Source organism: Varanus komodoensis, unplaced genomic scaffold, assembly GCF_004798865.1.
Source record: "Varanus komodoensis strain SLA01 unplaced genomic scaffold, ASM479886v1 scaffold3, whole genome shotgun sequence".
NCBI classification, from domain to species: Eukaryota; Metazoa; Chordata; class Lepidosauria; order Squamata; family Varanidae; genus Varanus; species Varanus komodoensis.
The window spans coordinates 34266073-34294014 of record NW_025335761.1 but is presented as its reverse complement, the minus strand read 5'-3'; the positions used below and the strand labels follow the sequence as shown (position 1 = coordinate 34294014).

The window sequence follows — 27942 nt, the reverse complement described above, 5'->3', positions numbered from 1 at the left end:
AGCTTCCAGAAAGATGTGGAAGTCTTTAGGTTGAAATTCAGCTTACCTACCCCTGGTGAAATACAAAGTGAATCCATTGACAAGCAAATTGCCAAAAGGATGATAAGGAAGCATACGTGTAATGACAAAATCATATTGAATGCTTTTATTCTTAAGTAATGGTGTCCTGTGGCATATAACTTTACTGCTAATTTGCATAATAATTCTTATCTAATCATTAGTTCATATTATTTTCATTCTTATAGAGGGTATTGGAATCTGGTTACCTAGAGCAAACTTTAGTAATCAGAGTGAAAGGGTGTTGCTGAAAAAGTGAGCTAGATCATTTCAGGGTTCCACTAAAAGGTATTTCAACTTCTCTTTGGAGAAGGCACTTCAGCCTGTTTCTCCAACATGGTTCCCCAATTGTATCACCATATACAATTTTCAGGGGCTGTCAAGGGAAGGGGGAGGCAGCAGAGTTGCACACACTTAAATCCAGATCAAACTTCCAATCCAGAATGTTGACACTACATATACTCTATTTTCCTTCTGAAGAGTGTTGAGATTGCTTTTATAATCTTTTAAAAAAAAATCAAGGTGCTTCACAAGTGTGCGTATATCTATTCCTTGCTTCATAAATCAGTTTTAAGTCGAAAGCTCATTAATTAGGCAAACACAGAAACAGGAAATGACAGTAACTTTCCCAGACTCAGAAGGCATATGGCCTCTTATATGTCTTAAGTGTATACTTAGATCTGTGGAATTTGCTGTGATGGGTAGGAGTGGTAACTGCCAATATGGATGGCATTAAAAAGGATTGGCCATATTCATGAGGGAGGATATCTCTAGCTCTACTAGCCTTGTGGTCTATATGTGCTGCCTCCTTTATCAGAGGTGGCATGCCTGTACACGCCAGTTGCCAAGGAGCTTTGACAGGTCTTGCCCCCATTGTGTCTGAGGGATCATGTGGGCAGCTGATTTGCCACCATGTGCAGAGTGCTGAACTGGATAGACCTTTGGTCTCATCCAGCATGGCTGTTACATTTATGTTCTTAAGGTCACCTGTTAAAATGAGCTGGTTCTTCCTTTAAATTCAATGGTAACCGGTACACTAAATGGATTTCTGAAAGTGAGGCACTCATAGGTTCTACTGCCCTGCTTTTCCTTCCAGTCCAATAAACGCAGAAGCTGAGAAACACAAACATGTAGGACAAAAATAGAGAATACTGGACATGCTTATAATATTTATATTGACTGGTTTTGAGACTTGAGAGCAGGGAGAAACAATCTAGTGTTCTAGAGAATTCTCGTAACCCCTGATCACTGGCAATACTGGCTGTGGCTTGCTTATGGAAGTTGTTCAAAACGCATAGGGCTACAGTGGTACCTTGGCTCACGAACTTAATCTGTTCCAGGACTCTTGTCATGACCCGCATTGGTCATGAGCCAAGTTAAATTGCCCCATAAGGTTCAATGTAAATAAGGTTAATCCATTTTGTAACTTTTTTTTAATCAGAAAAATGTAAAGCAAAGTGAGGACGACGACGACGATCATGGCCATCTCCCCGCCCCCCCCCCCTTAGCATGAGCGTGGCCATCTCCCTGCCCCCCCCCCCCAGCATGTCTGTGATCACACCCCTCATCCCTGCAGGTGCCTGTCATCCCGGCGTGCTGTAGGAGGGAGAGATGGGCGTGCATGTGGGCGTGCTGGGGGGGGAAGACGGGCGCAAACGCGGGCGCACTCGGGGAGGAGAGATGGGCACGATCGTGCTGGGGGGGAGATGGCTGAGATCACGGTTGTGCTTGTGCCGGAAAGACAGGCACGATCTTGGCCATCTGCCTCCAGCACGATCGCGGCCATTTCCCCACTCGAGATGGCTGCAATCGCAGTTGCCACCCAATGCGGAGTTCACGACCTGAGTCAAAATTTTTATGAAATTTTTGTTCGCAACCCAATTTGGTCGTGAACTGAGGTGTTCGTGAGCTGAGGTACCACTATATTAGGATGTACTTTATAGCATCTCCCACCTTCTCTCATACAATTGAGGTGGAAAAAGTTATTAAATATAAAATTATCAATCACATACAAAGAAAAAACTATCAGTGTCTAGTATTCGTGATGACTATGTCTCCTTCAGTATCAGAAACAGTATGCCTCTCAGTACCAGTTGCTAAGTAACATGATTCGGAGGTGGTGTTATTGTGACCATGCTCGGCGTATAGGCTACCCGCAAGCATCAGGCTGGGCACTGTAGGAGCAGAATGCTGGCCTAAACAGGCCTCTGGATTGAGGAAGCAGGGCTCCTCTTAAATGGGTATGTCATCCACTATGTCTGGAAGTACCGGGGGCACAAATTTCAAAGAACAGCTTAACAAGTAACCGAGTAGCTGAAATTTAAAAGATGATCATTAAAAGGATACACACAGGCAGTCCTCTGACTGGTATAGTAAAAATTGCCACACCTCTAAATATTTAAACACAAAATAAATAACATTAAGAAGCAAATATTGTCAAATTAGTCTTATCCAGTTAACTAACACATTTCATACAGTGTTTACCATACCATTGGATAGGTAGACCATGGGAAAGTGTGGAACTTGTAAGGACTACCATGAAATCTAACCTCATAATCAATGGAAAGGAAGCAAGAGACATTTGTTAAATAGTCAAAATTCCACATATTTTTTAAAACCTTTATTTTTTCACAATTGTTTTTTGTTTTAAGTATTCTCTTTCACATGCAGTGATTTTATATAAGACCAGATGTGTCCAAAGCCAGAATTCTTTCTTGGGACTAATTTTTACATCTCTTGAGATATGCAAATTAAAAATAATTTAAAATTTGCTGCTGTACATTGACCATCAATTTATTCACAGTTGAACCATTATTTACATAACACTCTCCTGAGAATTATTCTATTAAGCTTCAATTTGAGCAATAATATGAGTTGCTTAAGTAACAACAGTTACTTTAGAGCAAATAATTGTGTTAAGAGAAAGAGGATAGTTATTTCGTATCAGAATCAAGTTTCTTCTTGTAATTCTTCATCTGTAGAAGATGCAGCTGATAGATATGTTGACTCAGCAGGCAATTCATTTCTGTTATCAGGTGGCAGTGGTGCAAAACTTGCAGGCCTTGGAGGTGGATATTGGGGAAAAGGCCTCATAGGATGTGGACCCCTTACTGTTTAAAAGGAATGATGAAAATCATTTTAACTCTTATTCAGAATGGAGCTACTTTCTTACAAATATAATTCAGACACACACACACCCAATCAACAGTAGTTGTAACCATGAGTCTAGGGGTGGCTTTAGAAACTTAGTTACCAATTGTTGCACAGGGAAGCAGGAACAAAATTAAATGGCTAATGCTTCAATAATACTCATGTTTATCAACTTTACCAGTTAAGTGACTGTTGTTAAGGCCAAATTCACAAGGGGCATTACATAATCCATACTGTAAAAGCTTTTCCCACTCTGCTTCAGAGCAGGACTACAACTAGCACCACTCTAGCCAGCATGCCTACTAGAAAGAACCATGGGGGAGGCTGTTCTAAAGTGTCCAATCTATACCTCTAATGTTTCATTTTTGCCTCTTTACCACAGAGGTATTAGAACATTTGACAAGGAACAGAAAATAGCAGTTAAACAATAGAATTCCCCAAATGATTTACAACCAGCAACTGCCTTCAAAATGTTAGGAATGTCTTTCGTGACCAGAAGCTGACAGAGATTTGAGCTAAAATTCAGCAGTATCCTCTGCTAAAAATACTTTCCTTCCGCTCTTAAACTTGGGAGGTTTACAACATTAACAGTACTTAGGCAGAATAAGTGAATTAGCTGCTCCTAAAGGTAACTGAAAACAGTAGAATAAACATAGCCAGGAATAGCTTAAGCCCCAGTAATTTCAATGGAATTGAAGAGGTACAAACAATTCCAAACACTCTATGAATGCATTTATTTATGAATGAATGAAATATACTGTAGGAAGAGCAAGTACATACTTGGCAGTAGAGGACGTGGCAAGCCAGCAAAATCCCTTGGAAAATATTCACGAGGTCCATATACAGCACTAGGAGGCATTGCTGAAAATGGAGGATGCCTCATATAAGGTCCTCTTGGGTCCAGTGGCATTAGAGGTGCTCTCAGTAAGGGAAGTGGTGGAGGCACAATTCCTGCTCCAGAAGTTTCACTTTCAGTTGCAAGAGATTGATCTGTCATATTGTGCAAATTCTGAGAGAAAAGAACAGGCAAGTCAATATTTGGAAAGGAGCTGACCAAGTTCACATGTCACAGTGACACATCATGAGCTGAGTTCTATCCATTCATGGTGATGCGTATGTCACTTATAAGTCACTTCCAGTTTTTGTAAACTGTTCAGGACCTGGACTGATGGGCTATCTAGGGGCCAAACAATGTAGCTGTTAACTCGTGGTTTGCTGTTGGATGAACTGTTGGATGAGCTACTCAAGAATGCCTGGGTTTACGCATCATGATCACAAACCCTGGTTGGGCAACTGGAGGTTGTTTACTGAAAATGGAAGTGATTCATGTACATAAGAGGCCAGGTCAAAGCATCAGCCCAATCCAAACAAGAAATCCAAACAAGAAATAGAATGACAGGAATGTCATGCAGGGAGAAGGACAGGGGGAGTGCATCCCTGTTGGTTCTCCTGGACCTCTCAGCGGCTTTCGATACCATCGACCATGGTATCCTTCTGGATAGACTAGCGGGATTGGGGGTTGGAGGCACTGCTTTGCAGTGGTTCCGCTCCTATCTCAACGGTCGATTCCAGAAGGTGGTGCTGGGGGACTATGTCACTCTGCCAGGGCAGCTATGCCATGGAGTACCACAGGGCTCCATTCTATCTCGTCTGCTATTTAACATCTATATGAAACTGCTGGGAGAGGTCATCAGGAGGTGTGGGCTGCGGAATCATCAATACGCTGATGATACCCAGCTCTACCTCTCGTTTTCCACTAATCCAGGTGAGGCAGTGGCTGTGCTGAACCGGTGCTTGGCCGAGGTAATGGAATGGATGAGGGCCAATAAACTGAAACTCAACCCAGACAAGACGGAGGTCCTGTTGGTTGGCGGATTGGGCTTCGGAGAGGGTGGATTTGACCTGGTCCTGAATGGTGCAACACTCCCTCTTAGGGATAAGGTCCGCAGCTTAGGAGTACTCCTTGACCCGGAGCTTTCTTTGGAAGCTCAGGTGACAGCGGTGGCGAGGAGCGCCTTCCTTCAGCTTCGGCTGATTAATCAGCTGCGCCCCTACATGGAGTACGACTGCTTGGCGACGGTGACACACGCGCTGGTGACTTCCCGCCTAGACTTCTGTAACGCGCTTTACGTGGGGCTTCCCCTGAAGACGGTCCGAACACTTCAATTGGTGCAAAATAGAGCTGCCAGGTTGCTGACGGGGACGGGGCGTTATGCTCACATGACTCCAGTCCTCCGTCAGCTTCACTGGCTTCCCATTGAAGCCCGGGCCCAATTCAAGGTGTTGATTATGACCTATAAAACCCTAAACGGCTTGGGTCCTGGCTACCTGAACGAGCGCTTACATCCGTATATGCCCGACCGCCCTTTGAGATCTGCGGGAGAGTCCCTTCTCCAGGAACCCTCCATGAAAGAAATTAGGAGAGTAAGTACTCGGAGGAGGGCTTTCTCTGCGGTGGCGCCCAACCTATGGAATTCACTCCACAAAGAGGTCCGCCTGGCACCGTCGTTACTGGTTTTTCGGCGCCAGGTAAAGACCTTTTTATTTAAACATCATTTTAATTGTTAAAATATATGATCTGGCCAGGGCAACTTCTTCTTCCTTCTCTTTTCTCCTCCTATATTATTTATTTACTTATTTTATACTTATAATATTAATTTTATATTATTATGTAACTCAGTGTATTTTTTGTATTTTTGTATTTAATGGTAATTTATTATGTTCTATTGTATTTCAATGTATTTTATTGTGTTGTAAGCCGCCCCAAGGCTTTGGCAAGGGGCGGCATAGAAATGTAATAATAATAATAATAATAATAATAATAGGCTAGTATTAAAAATAAGTTAATTAAGATGCTAAGAGCAGTGATGGACCATTTAAGCTTTTAACATGTTGTTGTTACTAGTCGCAAAGTTGTGTCTGACCCATCACGACCCCATGGACAACATTCCTCCAGGCCTTCCTGTCCTCCACCATCCCCTGGAGTCCACTTAAGCTCACACCAACTGCTTCAGTGACTTCATCTAGCCACCTCATTCTCTGCTGTCCCCTTCTTCTTTTGCCATCTGTTATTCCCAACATTAGGCTTTTCTCCAGTGAGTCCTTCCTTCTCATTAGGTGGCCAAAGTATCTGAGTTTCATCTTCAGGATCTGGCCTTCTAAAGCACAGTCAGGGTTGATCTCTAGGACTGACCAGTTTGATCGCCTTGCAGTCCAAAGGACTCACAGAAGTCTCCACCAGCACCACAATTCAAAGGCCTCAATTCTTTGGTGCTCAGCCTTCCTTATGGTCCAACTTTCACAGCCATACACTGCAAAAGCTTTCAACATACCTTTAGTGTAAATGACCTTTGGCAGTATTCCAGGAGCATAAATTGGAGAAATGAGTGTGTTCCCCCTCCCCAAATCTTATGCTAGCTTAAGTTAATGATATACTATTAGATGTCACTTACGTTAGAATCTATGAGCCCTCTTCTGTAAATGGAAGATCTCTTATCTATAGAAGATATATTTGATCTATTTCAAATCCAGTGGAGACTTCTGCTAGAGGAAGTGTGTGTGCTTGTGTGGGGTGCGGTGGGGGAGGTTTCACAGATTTCCTCTCTCCTCTACAATCATCTGTGCTGGGTTTCCCGGACCCCTTAGTGCAAATTTTCAGGGATTTAAAGGGCTGCAGGGAGTATGAAGTATTGGCTTACACCCAATTTCACTGGCCAGGAGCATCCTGTGAGTGGACCTGTACTGACACTCCTAACAGATTGTTAATGATTTATTTTTAAACAAGCTCTCTTGCTTAAGTTCTCTGGAAGGTTTACAACAAAAGTCAGGATCCAAGCCAATGTCATCCTTGTGCCAAAAAATCTAAGCCAGTCATTCTAACTAACCATTGCTTTGGTGTACTTTTATTTTTTTTGTTCTTCTGCATTGTAAAGTCAAGCAGTAATTGAGTCAATCGATTAGCTATCACTTAGCTAGCATTTACTCAGTATGTGGAAATGTGCAGAAGGTAATAAAGGTACACTAAACTAAAAATTGTACAAAATCGGTTTGAAGTATTGCCAGTATCAGCAGTAATGTGGCGAACCTAATTGTTTTAAATGGGATTCAATAAAAAGTATTCCCAGTCCTTTCATCTACTACTTACACTATCATTGGGATGATCTTTCATTCCATTTCCAGTCAGGTTCATTCTGGAGTTATTTTCAGGTGCTTGTCCATCTGGTTAAGGGGGAAATATCCAACATATACGTTAGCATTAAGCAGCCTCCTGAACACATTTCCTCCCAAGAACAAATGGATGTAGAAACATGTCAAACACGATGGTTGCACACTTTTATTAAATACAGCTGGCCGGTGAGAATATACTAATGCTTTTATGCACTTTAAAAACTGATGCCATCCTTGCTCACACTCAGTTTAAGCTTCTGTTTCCCAACTGAAGCAAAACCTTAAGGCTACCTTAGAAAAGATTTACTGGGCAAAAATTACGAAACTTCTAAGGTGCAAGCACCGAGAATATTGTTTAAATGTCTATGCTGGTTTCCAAGAGCAAGGATGTAGTAAGGTTTTCCCCCCAAAGTCTTAATGTTTTTGCCATCTTCTGTTAAGTAGCTTAGATGAAAGAATTTTGAAGCATTAATTCAGGTTAAATGTATTGGGTTGTACCTAATTCCACTCATGCCACTCATCTTTTTTTTCCTTTTGCCCCTCCTGCACCCCCCAAGAAATCTATTCCACCAGGAACACCACCCCCCCAACAGCTTTCCAGAGAGGCTTTTCATGGGTGTAGACCAGGGGTCTCAAACTCGCGGCCCACGGGCCAATTGCCGGGACAGGTGGGGCACAGGGGAGGGGCCCTGCGGCCTTCAAAGCACCGGTGGCGCCCGGGCCGGCCACGGGATAAGCAGCCCACCACCACCGCGGTGGTGGAATTCTTGATGCGGCCCAGCCTCACCCAGACTCTACTTCCAGCGGCCCCCAGGTAAGTTGAATTTGAGACCCCTGGTGTAGACGCTACAGAGCTTATTTGGGGTGCCTTTTGCTTGTGCAGTAATTGCATACATCCACTTTCTTCAAAGAGGAGCCACACCTAATGTAAGGATAAAGTTGTCATGATACCTTTCTTAAGGAAAGCACAACAGTCTTATCAAACTAAGAAATGCATGGACATTTCTTAACTTCCACACTGCCTGTTTTGGGAATCACAAATAAGGATTTACAGCTGGCTTTACAGAGAATAAAGAATATTAACATCAGGATAGGGTATTGTTGGCATTATCTGATGTGTTACCAACAAGAGAACAGAAAATGCTAAAGTCTTTGAGGGGCTGAGTTTTGACAACTCTCTGGGTTTCAGCCTAGTCAATTCTAAAGCATTACTTTTGCAGCCAAATTCACAAAAAATTCCTTCATTCAGGCACATAAAAGAAGGGATTCTTACCTGCTTTATCAAAAGAATGCATGTTATAACTTCTTAGTTCTGCTGGTCCTGAAAGCCTTCCAGAATTTGGGGGACCGGAATACAATTTTTCTGGTCGTCGAGGAGGAAGAGATTGCTCATTATACAGCTGACCTACCATTCAATAAAAGTGCAATTTATTTGTTTTATTCAGCAATGCCTGTCAGCCCATTTTACCCTGTGTCTGTTACAAAATATACAAGTTAAAACATTAAGGATATCAACTTCCATTAATTAGTTAATGCAAATCTGACTTGTAACTCCCCCTATATGGACAGTATTCTAACATCTAGCCAATAAAGTGCTGAAATCTTGAAGCAGAGTTATTAAAATTGTAATATAGCCATGGTATGCTATAAAACATTTGAAGCCAAAACTCCTGGAGGAAAGGGACTATGGTCTCTCCAGATGTTACAGTAAGATCCATTTCACACTGGGGTTCAGCAATAATTCAGTTTATAATTGGCATGTAAAATTAAACATGTTTTCCAAAGGTTTCATTACCTGCATAAGGCAGATTTACTCTGTGATCTCTATCCCATGGAGGTGACAAAGATCCAGTGTTAGATGGTGGTCTGTGGGGATCAGAATTCATCTCTCCTCTTTCATTACCAACTTCATAGGCACCAGTGTTCCCTGGTCCTCTCGATCCTATTTGAACAAAATACGATAGATTCAATCACTTTTGGCACCCACTAGAGCAATTCTCATTGAACCCACAAGTATCAAGCCATAATATCTCAATGAGCCAGTTCAGATGCCATAACATGTCATGTCTTATTATGGTGGGAATGAGCTGCAGCAAACCTTGGGCTCATGAGATTCTTTTCCTGGTGCAGCTGAGCTTTCATGTTTCCATGAACCACAGCTTGTTTCATCTGCACCCAACAAATAGTGGTTAAGCTTACTGTAGTATGTTGGAACATACTATCTTTGTCATACATACCACAAACCATAATTAAGATTAACCACATTTTGTTGGGCTCCGACAATGCAAGCTACAAATCATGGCTTATCATGACATTTGAAGCATTAATGAGAGGTTGTCAAAAAACTCATGGTCCTCAGAAGCACCTTCTTTTAGTAAGATGCTGTCCTGTGCAGAAGAGGTGCAACTGCTCAGTCACAAGCGCAGTAAATACTAAGCTGCTTTGAGAAAGAAAAAGCATGCACTCAGAAACAAAGTCTACATTATATTCAGATTCCTCTCACTGAGCAAAGAAAGAAAGAAAGAATGTTAAAGCTTTTCCATCACCCTAATCAGTGTTGGCAGCATCTTGGCAAAGACCTCTTTTCCTCAGGGCTCAATCCTGCCCCCCCCCTTCTGAGCTGCATGGAGTCACCCCATCAAATGCATTTTTCCTTAAGGCATGCTACATCATTAAAGTCAGAAAACAGCTGAAAGAGATTAGAGGAAGGTTGTCTGTCATTTAGAAGAGAGTGACACCCTTTTTAAGCAAGTAGGGGCAATATTTTCAACCACATTAGAATGTCTTGCATGTTGATTAATGATTCAGGTTCTTGACATTCTTCTGATGTACAGCTTCTCTGGCTTCAAGGTAGTGTTTTCTATTAGTTTGTCACCTATTCTGTTGTACTGAACACCAGAAATTTCAGAGTATAGCTACACATTAAAGCCAGCAAAGTGACAGGTTTCCTCTATCTTCTCCAACAAAAGCCAAAACAAAAATGAACTCACTCCTAAGAATATGCAGTCCATTTTCATAAGTTAAAAACAAAACCCTTCATTGCTTTTTCTGTTACGATCAACAGTCAGAAGTGCAAATAAACTCATAAATCAGGGATATGAAAGACCTACTCTTTCTTTTTTAAACTTTAAAAAGTGCCACATGGTTCACTTTATCAGTCAAATAATGACTGGCATTTTTAAAAAATGTAAATTTTGAAAAAGCAAAAAACATTGTGTGGGCATTCACATCAATCTCCAAACAATAAAAGAAGCTGCAAAAGCTATCAAACAAAACACCAAATAAAACCCTCAGATATTGGCCTGAGGGGGAGATCACAAATCAGAAAACAGCTCAAAACAGATTGTCTGCTCATCCTGAGCCCCCCCCCCCCCCGCAAAAAAAAGCCACTATGAGCAGAGGGGAAATAGCCACAAGCACAATGCTAAAAACACTGCAGAAGCACTAATGGAAATGCAATTTTAGTTTAAATTTTCTCAGAAACAGCCCTTGTTAGAGGCATAAAGGAGCTCTTCCATCAGTCAAAGCTTTCTTCTGAATGCAGAAGGGCACTTTTGAATTGAGCCCATTTTTAAGTAAAAATAATTTTTAGAACATAAAATCCTGAAGTCTTATCTGACAGCCAGTGTGGTATAGTGGTTAAGAGTGTGGGACTGGGACTCAGGAGTTCTGAGTTCTAGTCCCCACTCAGCCACGGAGCTAACTCAGTAACTTTGAGCCAGTGACAGACTCTCAGCCCAACCTACCTCACTGGGTTGTTGCTGAGAGGATAAGACTGAGAGGAGGAGAAATATGTAAGCTGCCTTGAGTTCCTTGAGAGGAAAAAAAAGGCAGGATATAAATATAATAAATACAAATAGTACCTGCTACTGCTACCCTAAACTATCTGCCAGAGATCATTTATGTGGCTAATTTAAGTTTATGCTTGGTAGGATTCATTTTAGCATATTTTCACTTCTTTTTTGTGTACTTTCACAGATCCATCACCAAGAAAGGAGGGATAGACTAAGAGGAGAGAGAATCCATAATAATTAAGCTTTCAAATTTAACAATTGTACCTCTTCCTCCTCCACCTGGAAGCACAGGTGAAAGTCTTAAAGGACCCTCCAATAAGGTTGGGGGGGAAAGAAAAGCTCTTGTTTCAGATGAAGGTCTGCTCATTGGTGAGGGTCCATATGGGGATTGCTCTGGAACAGTTGAAACAAAATGCTAAAATTCACAAGGTTAGAGTTAATGGGTGTATATATAAAATAACAGTTAATGTCTCACCTCAGGTTCTAAGTTTGAAACTAACTTGGGTCACAAGAAAAATCCATCTGATGCTTTTATTATCAGTCCCAGAATAAAACAACTAAAAAAGTCATTTTTAGGAATCTTCCAATGATGCTTCAATTTTATTTTATTTGCAAACCGAAGAAAGATTACAGCAGGAATAAAAACTATGCCATTGGTGGCACAAGTCAGTTAAATGCAAATAACAACTGCATGCATCAAATGCTCTGTTTCCAAAAGAATTTCTGTAAATTTTGTCAGGACCTCTTTATAGTACAATGAGATGCACAATTAATAAAGTAACATACCTCGGCCAAATGCTCCAACTGGAACATCAAAGGCATAAGGATCTTTTTCCAAAAGATCATATTTAAATTCTGCTGCTGTTAATCTGAAGGAAAGAACACACAACACAATCACCCTTCCATGTATTTTTTTTCTTTTAATTCTATTGTTCAGCTGATGCAAAAGGTTTGAGGAGCAAATCAGACTGAATAGTCTGATCCAAAGTTTATAGTGTAAAAAAAAGGCAGAACAGAGTTGCTATGATAATTCTGTAAATGAGCTGGATCCCGAAAAGCACCAGCATTACAAGCAGTGGGGTGTTCCTTGCTTTCCTTCTGCTGCAGCCCCAACACATATACTGCCAAGCTGCTCCTGAAGGGCAGAAGACTTTGCAAACCCGTGCTGAGACTGTCAGGTGAGGAGAACATAGGGAAAACTACTGGGGGATGAGCTGGTGCAAAGCAAAGTCCTCTCTTCTTATATAAAGAACCCTAATGATCCCAGCCATTCTGTATACTCAGGAGCATATGTCTAGCATGGCCCTTGAAAAAGCTGAATTCAGTTCACTAACACCGAATAGTCATTGTTACTATGTATTTCGGTTTAATCCAGAAGTAGCAGCAAAACGAACAAACACCTTAAGTTACCCTCCAGTTTTAAACACATTCACAAAGAAGCAGGTATACTTAGTATTGCAGTTGGCAACATAAGCCAGATTTTTAAAAGCAACCCGTAACTGGATTCTGTAGCTCAATGACCTTGCTATAAGCACACAAGAGTGGCCAAGCAGGCCCATTCTAAAATCCTACATGTCAGATGAAATTCTATCAGACCCACTGCTGCTATTGAAGTGGACAAACACAATTTTACCAGTTTTATGATGGCCAAAAATGTTATAAGGATAGCACATGAGTGATTTTGTTTACTGGTGCCATATAATGAATGAATTATTATTTAGTACATAAGTGAAACTGTGTTTTTCAGCAGGAAATATTTTATACTTACTTTTGCCTATTGTCCAAGTTTTCTTTTCTTTGATCATTAAGTTGTCTTTCAGCTGCCCGGGCTGCCAGCTATTTTAAAAAAATCTCATCAAATATCACAAAAAGTACAAGAAACATTTCCAGTTGAAAGTTTGTCAGTTTCTTACTTCCATCCTAGAACTGCAGTGTATTAGGAGGGCCAGAGGTTAATTTAAGGAACTCTAAGGGATGTATACGAAATAAGTTCACAATCCTAATTCAGCAGGATTGTGATTAATGGCCACATTCTAATGCTCTGCAGCTTCTACATGCTGGAGTACTGGACCACTGTGACTACATTTAGGGTCAAAATTTGAATCTGGTTCTTAATATCTTGCTGCTTGCTTACACTCAACCTGTGGAGCTCAGCGGGTGGCAACAAGGAAGAGGATGTTTTCTGTGGTGGCTGTCCATCTTTGGAACAACCTCCCAACTGCAGCTCACCAAAATTTGCCATCTTTTCAACACAAACTTAAGAAAACCCTCTTTGCAAAAGTCTTTAAAATCTCCCTGGTCACCCAAGGGCCTGATGGGTTTATTCCATCAGGAAGGGTGCCTTTTCCCTTTCTTCTTAGTCAGGTTTTAATGTTATTTTAAATTAAAATTTTAAATTTTTAAAACATTTTAGTGTACTGTATTTTATTGTTTTTATATCTTGTTGTGAACCAGAGAGCTTTGGCTACAGGCGGTATAGAAATGAAATCAACAACAAATAATCTGATCCAGTTATTACTGGCAGACAAGGAAGTTCTGAAGAGCTAGTAAAAGTTCCTTGGCCCATAAGAGCATCTTTATTTATTCTAAGAACATTCAAGAATAGCTAAGAGCTTATATACTCAAATAAATAGGAGAGCCTCTCTACATGGGTTAATTACCTTGTGCATTTATGTATACATGGATCTCTGGATTAGGGCAATGATATTCACAAGCATAGTATTATATGTCCCCATGCATTAAAACCTAAGCCAAATTTCATTCTGGTTTTTACATTTAAAGATACATATTCATACTTGGTAACAGGTTTTGCTCTGCAAATAATACATGATTAGGGGAAAAAATGTAAGTGTGTTCCTAGATGGTGTAGCTGCTGGCACCTTCACCACCAACAGGTTACATGGTGGTACTACCATTGTCACTGGTAAAAAGAATACACTGTGTTCTATCAAGATTTATAGAAGCAGAAGTAGTCTAAACTAGTGATTGTTGTGGAAGCCACCAATGCTAGCTGGTACATTTTCCTTTCACGTCTAGTTTATTACTGCTTGGGAAGTGGCAGGAATCCAATGGAGGGTGAAAGTCCAACAGAATTTCTTGGCTCAGTCCCATAGATTCAATGCTATCAACCCTGTGTTGGTGATGTGAGTCAAGCCAACACAAAGACTTCCGTTTTGAAAAGGGACCATGATTTGGTGTTTTTTTTTTTAAATAGAGGACATTTGTGCAAAATTTGGGTCTGTATTCCACAATTCGCACAAATTTTGGAATAGCCTGAATTGTGCACAAATCTCAAATTAACTGTCAGAAAATTCAAGATGGCTCTGGGTGAGTGTGTGCACTCATATATGCACTTAAGTTACAAGAAACAATACCTCCACAAATGCAGTGAGTCAGTCTCAATGTAATTGTACATATAGCTTTAGAGATACTTAGTTCTCAGCTCCAAATCTGTGCAAATATTTAGACTGTATCTTGGAAGTCAGAATCTCCCATCCTGCAACTTGGCCCACTTTTGGCTGTTGGGCTTGGAAATTGTTCAAAGTCCATCAAGGTCAAATGAAATAAATTTACTGGATATCCCTAAAGTCTACCATACTAATGTAGCTGGAAGTACAGATGGATGGATAAATGGATGGATAGATGCTTTTTTGTTCCACTGACCACAATGTTATCACAGAACAGGCTGTTTTACTGTTGGACAAAGGCAGCACAGAACAGTGAAAGTATTTATTGAAATAGCATTGAAACAATACAACATTTTAAGGAGACATCTGGCTCAAAAGATTCCTTTTTAGGAGAAGAGACTGACTGCTACTGCAAAAGAATGATTCCAAAAGTTATGTTTCAGTGGGGAATGTGTGCAGCAGCCTTGCCCAACCTGGTGTATTCTAGATGTGTCAAGCTACAATTCCCATAATTCTAAGCCAGTATGGCCAGTGGCCATGATGGCTGGGAATAACAGGAACTGTGGTCTAATACACTGGAGTGTGCTAGGTGGATTAAGGATAGGGTATGACATCCCTGGGCACATACTGATTTTAAGCCTGTCTCCTTCCATAAATTTGCATTCTTTTAAAAACGTAAGAGCAGCTGTGCTGGATCAGATCAAAGTCCATCTGATCCATCATTGTCTTCATATGGCAGCCAACCAGCTCCCCACAGGAAACCCACAAGCAGGACATGAGTTCAACAGCACCCTCCCACCCATATTCCCCAGCAACCAGTGTACATAGGTATACTGCCCTGATGACTGCAGTCAGCATACAGTGATCAGGACTACTAGTCAATGACAGCCTTATTCTCCATGATCCACTTTTAAAAGCATCCACACTGCTGGTCATCATTATATTTTGAGGTCCTGGCTTTCATGGTTTTTGCGGCAGAGCTATCTCAATATACTCATGGTTTTTGCGGCAGAGCTATCTCAATATACTCTCTTTTGTCTGGTAAAATTAGCACTGACACTAATGAATAGCTTGAGAGCCAATGCAGTGGTGTGGTTAAGAGGGTGAAACTGGGAATCAGGCAATCTGGGTTCCAGTCCCCACTCAGCCATGGAGGTCACTAGATGACTTTGAGCTAGTCACTGACTCTCAGCCCAACCTATGTCACAGAGTTGTTGTGGGGTAAGACTGAGAGGAGGAGAATGATGCAAGCCATTTTAAGTAAGGAAAAAGCAGGCTATCAACAGATAGATAGTACATAACTGAAGGGACATGAGATTGGTCCTAAGGACTGTGGGGACCCTATTCCAGTTTCAAGTCTTGCTCTGGAGCTCCTTCTGAAGCACTGCTCAACAACAAACACAGTGCTGCAACTAGTCTTATACCCTGCTGCCTAAGTAAAGAAGAGCAACATGACCAGACTTTTTATCACACGCAAGAAACTGATATGTTCATTTGAAAAAAGCAAGTTAAAAGTGGTTCCATAAATAAAGCAAAAATAATTCTACAGTTCTTCCCAACCAACTAAGATCACAATCTAGATGGGTTAGCAGCATCCATAAGCACACCTGAAACTGCAGGAGACCTCAGGGGCAGATTCCAAAACCATTTCTCGGTTCCTTTGGCTAAGCATGGGAGCACAAAGAAGTGGTTTGGAAGTTGTATTGGGGCAGATGCAATGCAGATCAGAAAAAGCCAGATGCTGCACACACAGACATGCATTTTCCCTTCTGGGACTCAGCCTACAACAGTAAACGTACTTTTCAGATTGATAAAAGTATTTTAGTATTTGTGCCTTACCCAGTTATCATGAGCTTTCTTCTCATGTGACATAACCTAATAAAGACAATGTTTCATAAGTTTATGGACACAAAACTCAAATCAATTAACACTTTCACCTTTTTTTAACTCACGAGGGTCTCACTGGTACATTAAATGTGGAAAGGGTTAGCATCACATTATTTATAAAAACTCAGGGCCATTTTATTGGGTTTTTTCTGTACCATTTTCTATTAATCTCCTTGCCTTTATTTCCCCACTCCATGGCTCTACTTCCACTGCACCCCACTGCATAAATTTCCATTACTCATTTTTTCTTTCCCCCACCACCCGAGAGGCTTTCATTCTACACTACCCCTTTTTTTCCTTCCTCTGTGTCTCATAATGTTCTTACTTGCTCTTTTCTCTGCAAAATCTCTCACTCTCACATATTTTATTTCTTCTGCCTTATCTTTATTCCTCTTTGCTATGTTCATCAGTGATAGCATACAAGGCTTTTTCTTTCCCAACAATTCAGACCAGTGAATCAGTGTGTGTACACTCATCATTGTGCTATAATACCCAAGCAAGCATATTTTGAAATACATCCAACTGAAATTAACAGGAGTAGACATAATATAGCAATATAATTTTGAAGTTGCAAATCAAGTATAATGTCAAATGGTACATGAAATACCAACTACGCAAACAATATACATACCTGATTCTGGTAAGAGCGAACAGTTCTTTCCAGTTCTTCTTCCAGATCTTTAGCTCGTTGTCTGTAATGGAATTACTACACATCAAGAACAATTTTACACAACAGGGTGTCATCACTAAAGATTATCAAGAGACTTCCACAGTAAGTCAGTTAACTTTTTAAAAATCTCATCTAATGTCGAATAGGAAGCAGAATACACCAGTCATACAAGATCAGTTGACATTGATTAAAATCTGCCTGCCGTACTTCCTTTCCATCTGTCACCCCTCTTTTAAAACCCTTTTACTGTGATGGGAGACAGAACTGGAATTGGATGGATATTCAGTGGAAGCTTGATTGATCTGTTATTGCCTGTGAAACAAGTGGGAGGAGAAAACCATTTCAGGATACCTCCTCATTGGGTGGAAAGGTACTCTAGTACATTAAAGGGGGACAATGTACCCAGCCTATCTGTAGGCCATCAAGACTTATAAGTACCTAAGCTGTCTGAAGCTTCTCTCATGCACCCCAGCTCTTAGGGTTCAAGAAACCCCTAGAAAAGAACGGGACATGACATAAATGGCAGCAGTAAGATGAGAAAAAAAGTCAAAATTGGAGGGGGGCTGCTTTGTATGAGCAGAAGTGCCTTCCCGCTTACACAAAACATCTCTGGATTCAAAGCTTCCCTCTGCTCCCCGCTCCCCCTTTTCATAACACTACTGCATACAACTTCAGGATGGAGCTATATTAACTTGCTGATTGGAGATAATCCTCTAAGTACTCCCTATCTGATCCTCTGTGATTTCTCACAAATCTCAAGTTGTTCAGTTGACTATTCAGTTTGATTCCTTCCATTCTGTTGAAAAAAACCATCAACACCAAGCTTTGGCTATTAGGTGGCATAGAAATAAAATTATTAAATTATATTATTAATAATCATTCTACTTATTAATAATAAAATAATCATTACCGGTAAGCATTCAGTTCTTCAACTGCATGATTAATCTTCTCATCAACTTTGGAAAGCTTTTCTTCCTTCTGCAAACGCTCTTTTTCTTCTACAGTTAACTTCCTTTTTTGAAGAAAAAGTAATTTTATATTGGCCAGAGATCAATTATTTTTTTCCATTTTCTTAAGGAATCAAGCTATAATCACAAAAGCCTACAGTTGTTTTTGCAAAACCAACCCTTGGCATTCATGAACAAGCATGAAAGACCAAGCTAGCTCCTGACCAACTGTTCCAGTTGTGTTAATCAACCCAGGACAACTGCATACCCTACTGGATGGCACTGTTTTTGTGGCACCCAAATTGTTACATGAGAACTAGTCCAGTGGGATGTTTCTGATGTGTTAACTGAACCAATGAATCCAAGCTCAGATAGAATTTGATTACAAAACTCTCAGGTCCACCCTGAATCTTATATCTACCAGATGACATCACATCTGTTCTCAAAACAAGGATATTTCATACTAAAATGATTTCCAAAAGCCAGCATGGTGTGGTGGTTAGAGCGCTGGCCAGGGAACCAGGGAGATCTGGGTTCCAGTCATCCCTCAGCCATGAAGCTTACTAGGTGACTTTGGATCAGACACTAATGGTCTAACCTATCTCAGATGGCTGCTGTTATGAGAATAAAAATGGGACTAGGCTAGCCACCTTGGGCTCCACACAAGAGGAAAAAAGTTGTAATGTAATAATAATAAAAGCACAATTTATAGCACAAAATATTTTAAAATTTATATTATCCCTCTCTTGCAAATATTTGATAGGAAAATAAGAGCAAGATTTGACTGTGTATGGACACAAGGATATAAGGCAGTGAAGTAAACTGGTAGACTTAAGTTACAGCCAAATTAATGTCCAAATGGTAATATCTAAACAGAAAGATTCAACTGAAGGTGAATTAACCCACAATGGTTTATTGTGATGTGTGAACAGGCCCACTGGAAAATTACATTTACTGACCAACTATTCTACTATTACAAAATACCTGTGGAGGTTCATTTCATTTTCTTGATATAGCTCTGTCATGACTTTAAGTTTTTGCTGAAGCTTTTGAACTTCACTTTCAAATTTTGTGTTTTCAGACTGTAAGGTGACATGCTCCCTCTGTAAACTTTCAATGCGTTCTGTAACAATGAGAGAGCAAATTGCAAATAACTGATACTTGAAAGTCATACAATGAAGAAAATTAGGTTGAAAAATAAACACAGTATCTTATTCTAATGCCAAACAGAAACATTTTTTCTGGGAAAAGTAGGTGGAAACTTAAAAACCTCCAACTGTCCCTCCAATTGTCCCTCCTTAAAAACCTCCAATTGTCCATCATTCCAAATCTTTAAAAAAATTGTTTTTCACAACCTCATTTCCGTAGGGATCCACACTCTTGAGGTGGAGAGGCAGACATAATCATGGTTTATCAGTTTGGACAGACAACTCCACTAACCTACCCATTGTGGCATTTTGCTTATTTTCCATCATTACTGGATCAACTGGCTTTCTGTTGGACTAGCAGTGAGTCTTCCAAGTGTGTGGACAGCACTGGATACTGTACAGGCACTTAAGATTAATTAGCCTTAATGATTTAATAAATTCTTCTAGTTCAGGTATTTTAAAAACCATATAATTAGTTCCTATGAGAACTAATAACTTTCTGAAGCTGTCTTACTTAGTAAATAATCTTAGTTCATTTCTCATTAAGTTAATGAACTCTAAAATGTTAATTAATAAAAAGTTGTCCCTATAGCTTTGCTTATACATTTTCTTAAACAATAACTTTGGTTACCTGCAAGTTCCTCTTTTACTTTCTTTTCATCAGTTAGCTTTGAATAGATTTGACTTCTTTCAGTTTCCAAGGATTTTAGACAAGCATTTAGCTATGTTAAACAAAATAGATAAATAATTTAAGATCACTATTGAAGGAGAGACTACTGATACTGTTGGCACTTCTAGAATATGTCTTCATTTACTTATGCGTCATTTTCTTACAACAACAATAACTAATGTCAAGACAAAGCCAGGCAGCATTCTATACCTCAATTTAAGTTCAACTTTTATTTTGTAGAGATATATGTCATTAAAAATTCAGTGGCTGGATCAAGAGCTCCTGCAACCAAAATTCTAGAAGAATGCTCATGATAGCTAGAGGACAAAGGAGAGAGGCCAATTTTGAAAATCCTCCCTTCCTCCCAGCATTTCCCTGAAAAGTTTCTTTTCCACGGTTAGGAAGCCTCTGAAACAGTTCTGAGATGGCATGGAGAAAGGAGAGGGAGGAAATAAATGAAAATCATCTCATTCATCTTCTAGTGGAACCTCTACTAGATTAAAACATTTCTGAGGTAACTAACAAAGTAGAGAAATTGCTAATAGTCTTATGACTTCTATCATCGCAATGAGTTAGTTATACACACCAATATGACTTCATACTCAGACCACTCTTTTTGTCTTCTTTTGCTCAATTTTATTCACTACAAGGTTTTAATTTTTTTAATCAAAGTATTGCCTTATTTAACTACCTTTGCAGCATAAATCAGCTTCTTTACAGTTCGTTTATCTTCATCTTCTGGTTCAGGAACGAAGAAGAGAAGAAAAAGAAACAATTACAGGGAAAATCTAATTTTATCAAATACATTTATTACTGTATCTACAAAAGATTTGTTTTACAACTCCCCCCAAAAAGTTGTTTTCTTTTTAAAGAAGTATACAAGTAGACATGGGGCACTGTTCATCTGATTAAGCCTTAGAAGAGCAGTAGCATTTCTGAAACTAGTTTGACATGCTTAACCTGTTCAACAAGAGACGTGCTCCTCAAGATTAATGTCCTTGACTTTTTAGGGTTGTCTATTTTCTTCAGGCAAAGGACCAGAAGGAACACTGGCTTGCAAAACCAGTTCATGTAATTCATACACTATGCAGCCAGGAGGGAGAGCAAGATTCAAAAACATGGGTTTGTTGCTGTTTTTAAACTGAGCCCTGGGTTAAGGGCATCCACTGTGAATTAATCTTACTACCATGTTGCATTAAGAAACCTAGCATACATCAAGTTAAAGCTTTGGTAAAAATCCATTTTATGCACCGAACAGACTGCAGTTCACAAATGCTCATGCCACAGAGCAGGCTTTCCTAACTTGGTGTCCTTTAGACAACTCTCATCAGCCCAGACCTCTGAACATACTGGCCAGAACTAGCGGAAGCTGTAGTTCAAAACAGCTGGAGGTATCAGATTTAGGAAGCCTGTTTTTCATTCCTGTTTGTTGATACAAACATATTTCCAAGGAAGGCAGGTTACAGTTTCGGGATCTGAAAATTATTTATCTTTCTTTCCCCCCTTACATAGGAGTCAAACCATTTACCTAGCTGCTCCCCATTTTCGGTTTCATTTTTGATGTCATTCTCCCAATGGTTGTTTTCAGCAGCAGCATTCTCCCCTACCGCACAACTCCAGTTTTTCATCTTCAATAAGCACTCAGTTAGAGACTGTACAGTGTTTAAAAAACCAAGAATGAATCTTCTTCTCTCCATACAAAACAAATTCAAGATTTTATTAATTGAATATATCAAATTAAGCTACCTGACATTCAAAACTATTCATACCATTTTATGGGACTCTTGTCTGCTTCCTCTGAATATCTTTCCCATGTGAAAAGGTTTTTGCAACTGCATCCACTGTTGCATTAGTTAGATCTCTCGCAATTCAGAAAATGTGAATTTGCAGAACTTAGAGCACACATAGCTCAGCCATATTTCCTTGTTCAAGCAAACCCAAAGGTATAACTGCAGGTATGTTTTCCAGCATTATGAACATGTATTTGATCAGAAGCTTCCTGAATCTCTGAAATATACTTTCACCGCTATCAAAATTGCTGGACTATACATACGTAAAATTTGAGAATGCATGAATCTGAGAATTATGGAAGGCAGCACTGACAGATTCCTTAATAAATCATTGACATTTTGCTGCCCTAATCTTTTCCCTGAAATTAAAGATTCTCTTAAGTAAATCATTTAAAAACAGAGAAGGATGGATTTTATTTAAATCAAATCAATTTAAATCATGATTTAATCACTGGTCAGTAAGACTAGATTTAAATCATGATTTTCTACAAAATTCACATGCATGCTTGCCTTACCCATAAGTAGACAAACTTAATTAAAATATTCCCCAACTGGAGTCTTTTATGACCTGCTGCCTTTATAGGTTTTTTCCTCCAGGAAAAGAATAAAATGATAAACCTCAGACTACACACAAAAAAATCCATAGACTTATGGAATATTCTGCATAAAAGGGTTCACTTTCATTTTTACTGGCTGCCCTTCCCTCCTCACACTTAGCTTCTCGTGCAGAACTATTCCACTCTGAACAATTTTCTTCTAAAAATACAATGAATTTTTTGAAATTTAGCACTGAAGAGGTAAGGGGTTCAATTCTGTCTACATAGAATTGCAAAGGAACAATGGCATTATTCTTTTCAACTCTATATATTTATTTTATTACATTTTTGGAGATCGTTTTCTCCGAGCGAGCAAACTGCTGCCTCCCCACGCGCAGGGCAAGGTGGGCAGCGGCAGGTGTGCACGCAGGCACGGCAAGTGCAAATGGGCATGGTGGGCTGGATCCAGCCCATGGGCCTTAGTTTGCTCTAGACAGAAAAATGACCCAGTGATGACATTGTGAATGGATTAATGGAATTCATTTATACCAAAAATTTAAACATTGCATGAATATACAACCTCATGCTACATAATTAAAAACTAATCCTTATTTCATAACCTTTTGCACTATAATGTATCTTAAATAAAAAACTAAATTTAGATGGATTTTTCCTCAAAAAGCATTTTATTAAAGAAATTCAATTTAAATCAACGAATCAAATTTAAATTTTAAAAATCAGATTTTTTTGAAAATTGATTTTTATCCACCCTGACACACACAATGTTTCAGAAGGGCAGGTGGGGAGACTCCAAATTTAAGCAGTGAGTCCCATTGCTCAGCAAATACAAAAGCATCTTGCCAACATGGCAGTACCTGCTATACCTTCCAGAGCTTTGCAGTTAGCACAAGTGGCTTCCTTAGAAAGCAATAAAACTACAAAGAAAACAGAGTGCTGGCAGTTTAATCAGTCCCTATGAGAGACATCAGAAGCTTTCCAAAGTTCCCAAAAGTAAGCAGTGTGAGCTACAGAAGCTGAGCAGGATTTGAAAGCACATCAAAGAAGAAAATGGAACAGACTCAGCATTCCATACCCACCTCAAAGGATTCGGCAAACCTCCCTGTCATTTATAAATGCTCTTGACTGAACACATATAAACTTCTATAAGAATGAGGGCAATTTTGTGTACTGTGTCTCAGTTGCACTGGGCATTCACAGGATATACATGCACCCATATGAAGAAAGCAAAGTGAGGGCCATGCCAGGAGGATTTCAGCTATTTATAAGCCATGAGAGCAATACTTCCCCAGCATTCATTCATTCAAAACCCTGCCAAGAACTTCATTGCACTGCACTGCAAGTTCCTTACTGGCACATAAAAAAACAGAAAGTGAAACCCAACACTGTTCAATTTACCAGAAAAACATGTACTCTTGAAGGAACAAAACCCTCTTCCTCTGCTGCCTCCCCCCACAAGCCTGCCTCTGAGGGTTGGGGGGGGGGGCATCCAGGAGGCAAGGAAGGAGAGGAAGTCTTATTGTACAAGACAAAGTTTACTGGCACAACTCTGGGCAATCAGACTGAGCTACGGGAAGAAGTTAAATCAAGCCTCTTTCCACTTTTACTTCCTACACAACTTATCACTAAATCACAGGGCTTTTACCTTGACTTGACTTTCCTTGTTTTTAAGAGCTTCATCCATATCTGCTGTGGAGGATTCAAACATTTTTGTTTGTTCATTTAGTTCATTAAATCGTTCATCCCATCCTTCAGCTTCTTGCAACAGCTGAAAGACAAAGTTTCCAAGATTATTACTTAATTTGTAGCTAAAAGGATTACATTAAAATAATAAAGTCTCAACGTTACCATAAGCTTCTTAACACTGACTCAACGATGCAGGAAAATCCAGCACACTCAACTATGTTAAATGTTCTTGACATAATTACAACAAACCATGGTTAAAACTCTTGAAATGTTTTCCCCTCAATGATTCAGAGTATCAGGTTCTCATATCATGGCAACAACTCAGGAACAAGGTTCCTAGGTTATCTGGCAACCTGGAAAAAAGTGGAAGTTGCAGATGCACAGGAGGCAACCTAATAGCTTGCTCTGATGCACCCATAAATAACTATATATGGTTGTTTACACCATATTATTTATTTGAGTTCTATTCTATCCCTTAGCCGGAACAGCTCTCTGGACAGGTTACAGAAAATAATAGTTTAGCTATTGTATACAACAGTTAACTATTATACGCAAACTGAATCATTGTTCATTGTAGAATCTCTTCAACAGTAGCTTTTAAAACATGACATTTCAAGCCAAGCATATTGAACATCAAACATAAGTCAGGGAAAGAATATTCTGACCAATAAGAAGCTAGCAATTTAATGCAGAAAAAATGACAATGTTATTATATATTTATGATTTCAATTTTTATGCCACTACCATTGCCCATGTCTGGGCACCCTGTGTGGCTTAAAACAGTTATAACAACATTTTAAAATAAAAAATACTAAAAACATTAACAAAACATAAATAAAAAATATAACCCAACAAATTAAGATTATTACATTAAAATTAAATAAACAACCATAAATAAATAATATAAACTAAAGTAAAATTATAAACCAGAGTCATGTTAAAACAAGATAATTAAAATCAACTGTTAAAACAGCTGGAGTAAAAGTAGACATGCTAGAAATAATTAAAAAATCCCACTGAGATTCCATGAAGCATCAAGTTGCCTACAGAGCAGGTTGGGAGCCTCTTTTTTAAAATTTATTTCTGTTGAGGGTGAAGTTTCCTTAGGGATCAACTGATAGGGTTGCATGCTTGTAATGGGCAGAGTCAAAACTGAGCTGTGTCATTCCTTTTCTTCTTCTTCCATGTCCAAAAGACTCTTGTGTGAGTGTCAGATCATTCTGACCAGGGATCTAAACTGATCTCTTGCAGAGCACTTTTGAAATTAGGCCAAGGGCTGCATGAAATTAGGACCAGGCCTGCAGGTTGCCCAAATGTACCATAGAGGAGGAAGCATTGAACTAATTTATCCCATGGAAAGCAAAGTCACAAAGCTGAACAATCACATACAGTGGTGCCTCGGCTCACGAACGCCTTGGTTCACAACCAAATCAGGTCATGAACAAAAATTTCATGAAAATTTTGACTTGGGTCGTGATCTCCGCATTGGGTGGCAACTAAGATCCCAGCCATCTCCCCATCCCACCCCCCAAATGGGGAGATGGCCACGATCGCAGCTGCATTCGTGCAGGGAAGGCACAGAGGAGCTGAAGACAGAAGAACATGCTGAACTCCAGAGTGAGCAGCAGAAAGCACTTGCTGAGGAGGATTCCACTGAGGAAGAGGAAGACAGGGAGGAGGTTAGCAGTGATGTGATACAATCCATTAAGAAAAAATGGAATGAGTGCCAGGATTTCTTTGAGAAGCACCACCCCAACATAACTGTAACAAACAAGAGTGTTGAATCTGATGAAAGATAATGTGATCTCTCATTTCCAGAGAATTATGCAGCGCAGGAAAAAACGAGCGACTATAGACAGATTTTTCACCAAAATTGACCCTGCAGCTAAGAGACAAAGAAGAGAGGAAACCCCTGAAAGAGATCTCCCCAGTGTCGTTATGGAAGGGGACTCTCCCTCAAACAATAACCTCCCCCCACCTAGGTTAGTGTTCTCCACTGTACTGTACAGTACTTTGTTACTTAGCTGTTCTTTGTCACTGTGTTTCAAATTTTTCTGATTAAAAAAAATAGTTGCAGAACGGATTAACCTTATTTACATTGAATCTAATGGGGAAATTTGACTTGGGTCACAACCAGAGTCATGGAACAGATTAAGTTCGTGAACCAATGTACCACTGTACATTATTTTAAAGCTAAGATGAGAGTCAATTATTCTTTTAAAGGCCACTGCACACATTGCAGATTAGTAAGGACATACTTGTTTTTCACTTTCATGTAGATGGCTGTTTTCCTCTAAGGCATCTTGCACAGATGTCATCAGTCTCTGTCTGTTAATCTCATACACTTTTAATGTAGTCTTGGTCTAAGTGAAACAGAGCAAAGTGAAACTGCTTATATCATTACAGTTAACAAGGATACATAAAATCATATATACATTCCCACCCCTTTAGCTGGTGCTCCTATTTTTCCAAGATAGTACAGACTGCCTTTAAGCTTACTCTTTGTTACAGTATATTTCCAATCCAAATATAGCAAAATCATGTAATGTTGAGAAAGCAAGTGTATTTTAAGCAATATGAGTTATTTGAATTCCAAGTAATACAAACAAATGCATTTCTAAGCGCAAAAATTGAAATACAATTCTGCATTCATCCACAAAACTTAGCTGTGCTCATGGAGCTTTCCTCCTCCCTGTTAAAGGTGATGCTCTCAAAGAACAACAACAGGTGCATAGTCTTCTGTTCAATTTGCAATTCTCTGTTTCTGTGAGAGCAATGCATGCAATCCCAAAAGGGGAATTTACCTTCTACAGCATTAGTAACATATGTGGTATGTAGTAACTACATATGGCAGGGATCCTCAAACTTATGAATATAGGTGCCAGGTGCCAGTTGAAAGGTACCAGGGATGGGCGCAGGCCACCAAGGTGGTGCGGGTGGGGGGCGCAGGCCAGGTGGGGGGCACAGAAAGGCAGGGGCATGCATGCGCAGAGATCATTTTTTCATGGAAGGCTGAAATGACCTTGGGATTGAAGGAAAGGTCTAGGCAGAGGATCACTTGTCTTTGTGAAAGACACTTAGGTCCCTGTCAGAAAAGAAAGCTTCTAATTCTGAAATGCTGAGGTGAGGTGAGTTGAGGTGGTGACTTCTAGAAAATGGTCTTGAGGATTAGTACCTGAAGAGTAGCAACCCCAAGGAGTTCAAAGGGGCTCTCTTCAGAGTCCTAAGCATAGTGTTCTGGCTCCAAGAGGAGAATATTCAGACCAGAAGTTGGCTGATTAATGAGGGACGGGAACCCTCTTGTCATGAGGGTAGGTTCCCAAGGGACATCCAATTTGTGTACAAGACTAGTTAGTGTATAAAATGACAAGGACAGAAACCAATTTAAAATGTTAATGACAAGATCCAACATTTTGCTAAAATACATGATGCAATTAATTTAATTCATTTAAAGGCATTTAATTTAATATCTAAATATTTGCTTACTTCAGCTACTTGCAACTGGATAGATTTTGCTTCATTCTCTAAAGATTCCATTCTTCTCTGTATTTCTGCCATCTACAAAGATATCAAAAATAATTTTATATAAACATTTCCTTAAGTCTGGTTGGCACTGCCTGACCAAAGTAACTGTAGACTCACATATTGTTGAAATATATTTATTTTTCAAATAATAATATTTGCCAAGTATCTTTTAAATAATTTTACTATCAATTTTATTAGGGCAACACATTGGTTATGAGAAAGAAAGAGTCATATTCTTGGTTTCCTATCACCTTTGTTTACACTTCTTTCAATTTAAGAATAAAGCAAAGCTTGTTTTGCTGATACCACTCACCCACTTGCCTGGCACAAGCAGTAATTCCTTCCATGTATGTAGCTGGCCAGACCTCATTGTTCAAGCCACACTGTGTCACCTAGATTTAACATGGCCATATGGGCAGACTAATAAAATATTTTGTGAGCAACTTATCAAGAAGGCTGAATACAATTTTTAGTATGTCGAAAAGATCTA

At 39.6% G+C, this 27942-nt stretch overlaps 1 protein-coding gene across 6 annotated transcripts in view; it reads right to left on the bottom strand.

The window, feature by feature from the left end:
• Positions 1 to 2662: 2662 nt before the first annotated feature.
• Positions 2663 to 27942, bottom strand: part of MIA2 (MIA SH3 domain ER export factor 2) — a 38797-nt gene continuing 13517 nt past the window's right edge. For 3 of the 6 annotated variants that reach the window (XM_044435980.1, XM_044435976.1, XM_044435981.1), the window contains exons 7-24: positions 27414 to 27485; positions 26186 to 26290; positions 23887 to 24009; positions 21426 to 21549; positions 20589 to 20635; positions 19859 to 19949; positions 19064 to 19202; positions 18043 to 18144; positions 17094 to 17154; positions 16415 to 16450; positions 12937 to 13004; positions 11955 to 12037; positions 11433 to 11561; positions 9170 to 9316; positions 8648 to 8779; positions 7352 to 7425; positions 3988 to 4216; positions 2663 to 3167 (exon numbers count right to left, since the gene is read on the bottom strand). In XM_044435980.1, coding sequence (XP_044291915.1) covers positions 3007 to 3167; positions 3988 to 4216; positions 7352 to 7425; positions 8648 to 8779; positions 9170 to 9316; positions 11433 to 11561; positions 11955 to 12037; positions 12937 to 13004; positions 16415 to 16450; positions 17094 to 17154; positions 18043 to 18144; positions 19064 to 19202; positions 19859 to 19949; positions 20589 to 20635; positions 21426 to 21549; positions 23887 to 24009; positions 26186 to 26290; positions 27414 to 27485 — 1923 coding nt within the window. In that variant the 3' untranslated portion in view covers positions 2663 to 3006. The remainder of the gene's footprint in view (positions 3168 to 3987; positions 4217 to 7351; positions 7426 to 8647; positions 8780 to 9169; positions 9317 to 11432; positions 11562 to 11954; positions 12038 to 12936; positions 13005 to 16414; positions 16451 to 17093; positions 17155 to 18042; positions 18145 to 19063; positions 19203 to 19858; positions 19950 to 20588; positions 20636 to 21425; positions 21550 to 23886; positions 24010 to 26185; positions 26291 to 27413; positions 27486 to 27942) is intronic. The other 3 variants (XM_044435978.1, XM_044435977.1, XM_044435979.1) reach the window with 3 other exon arrangements.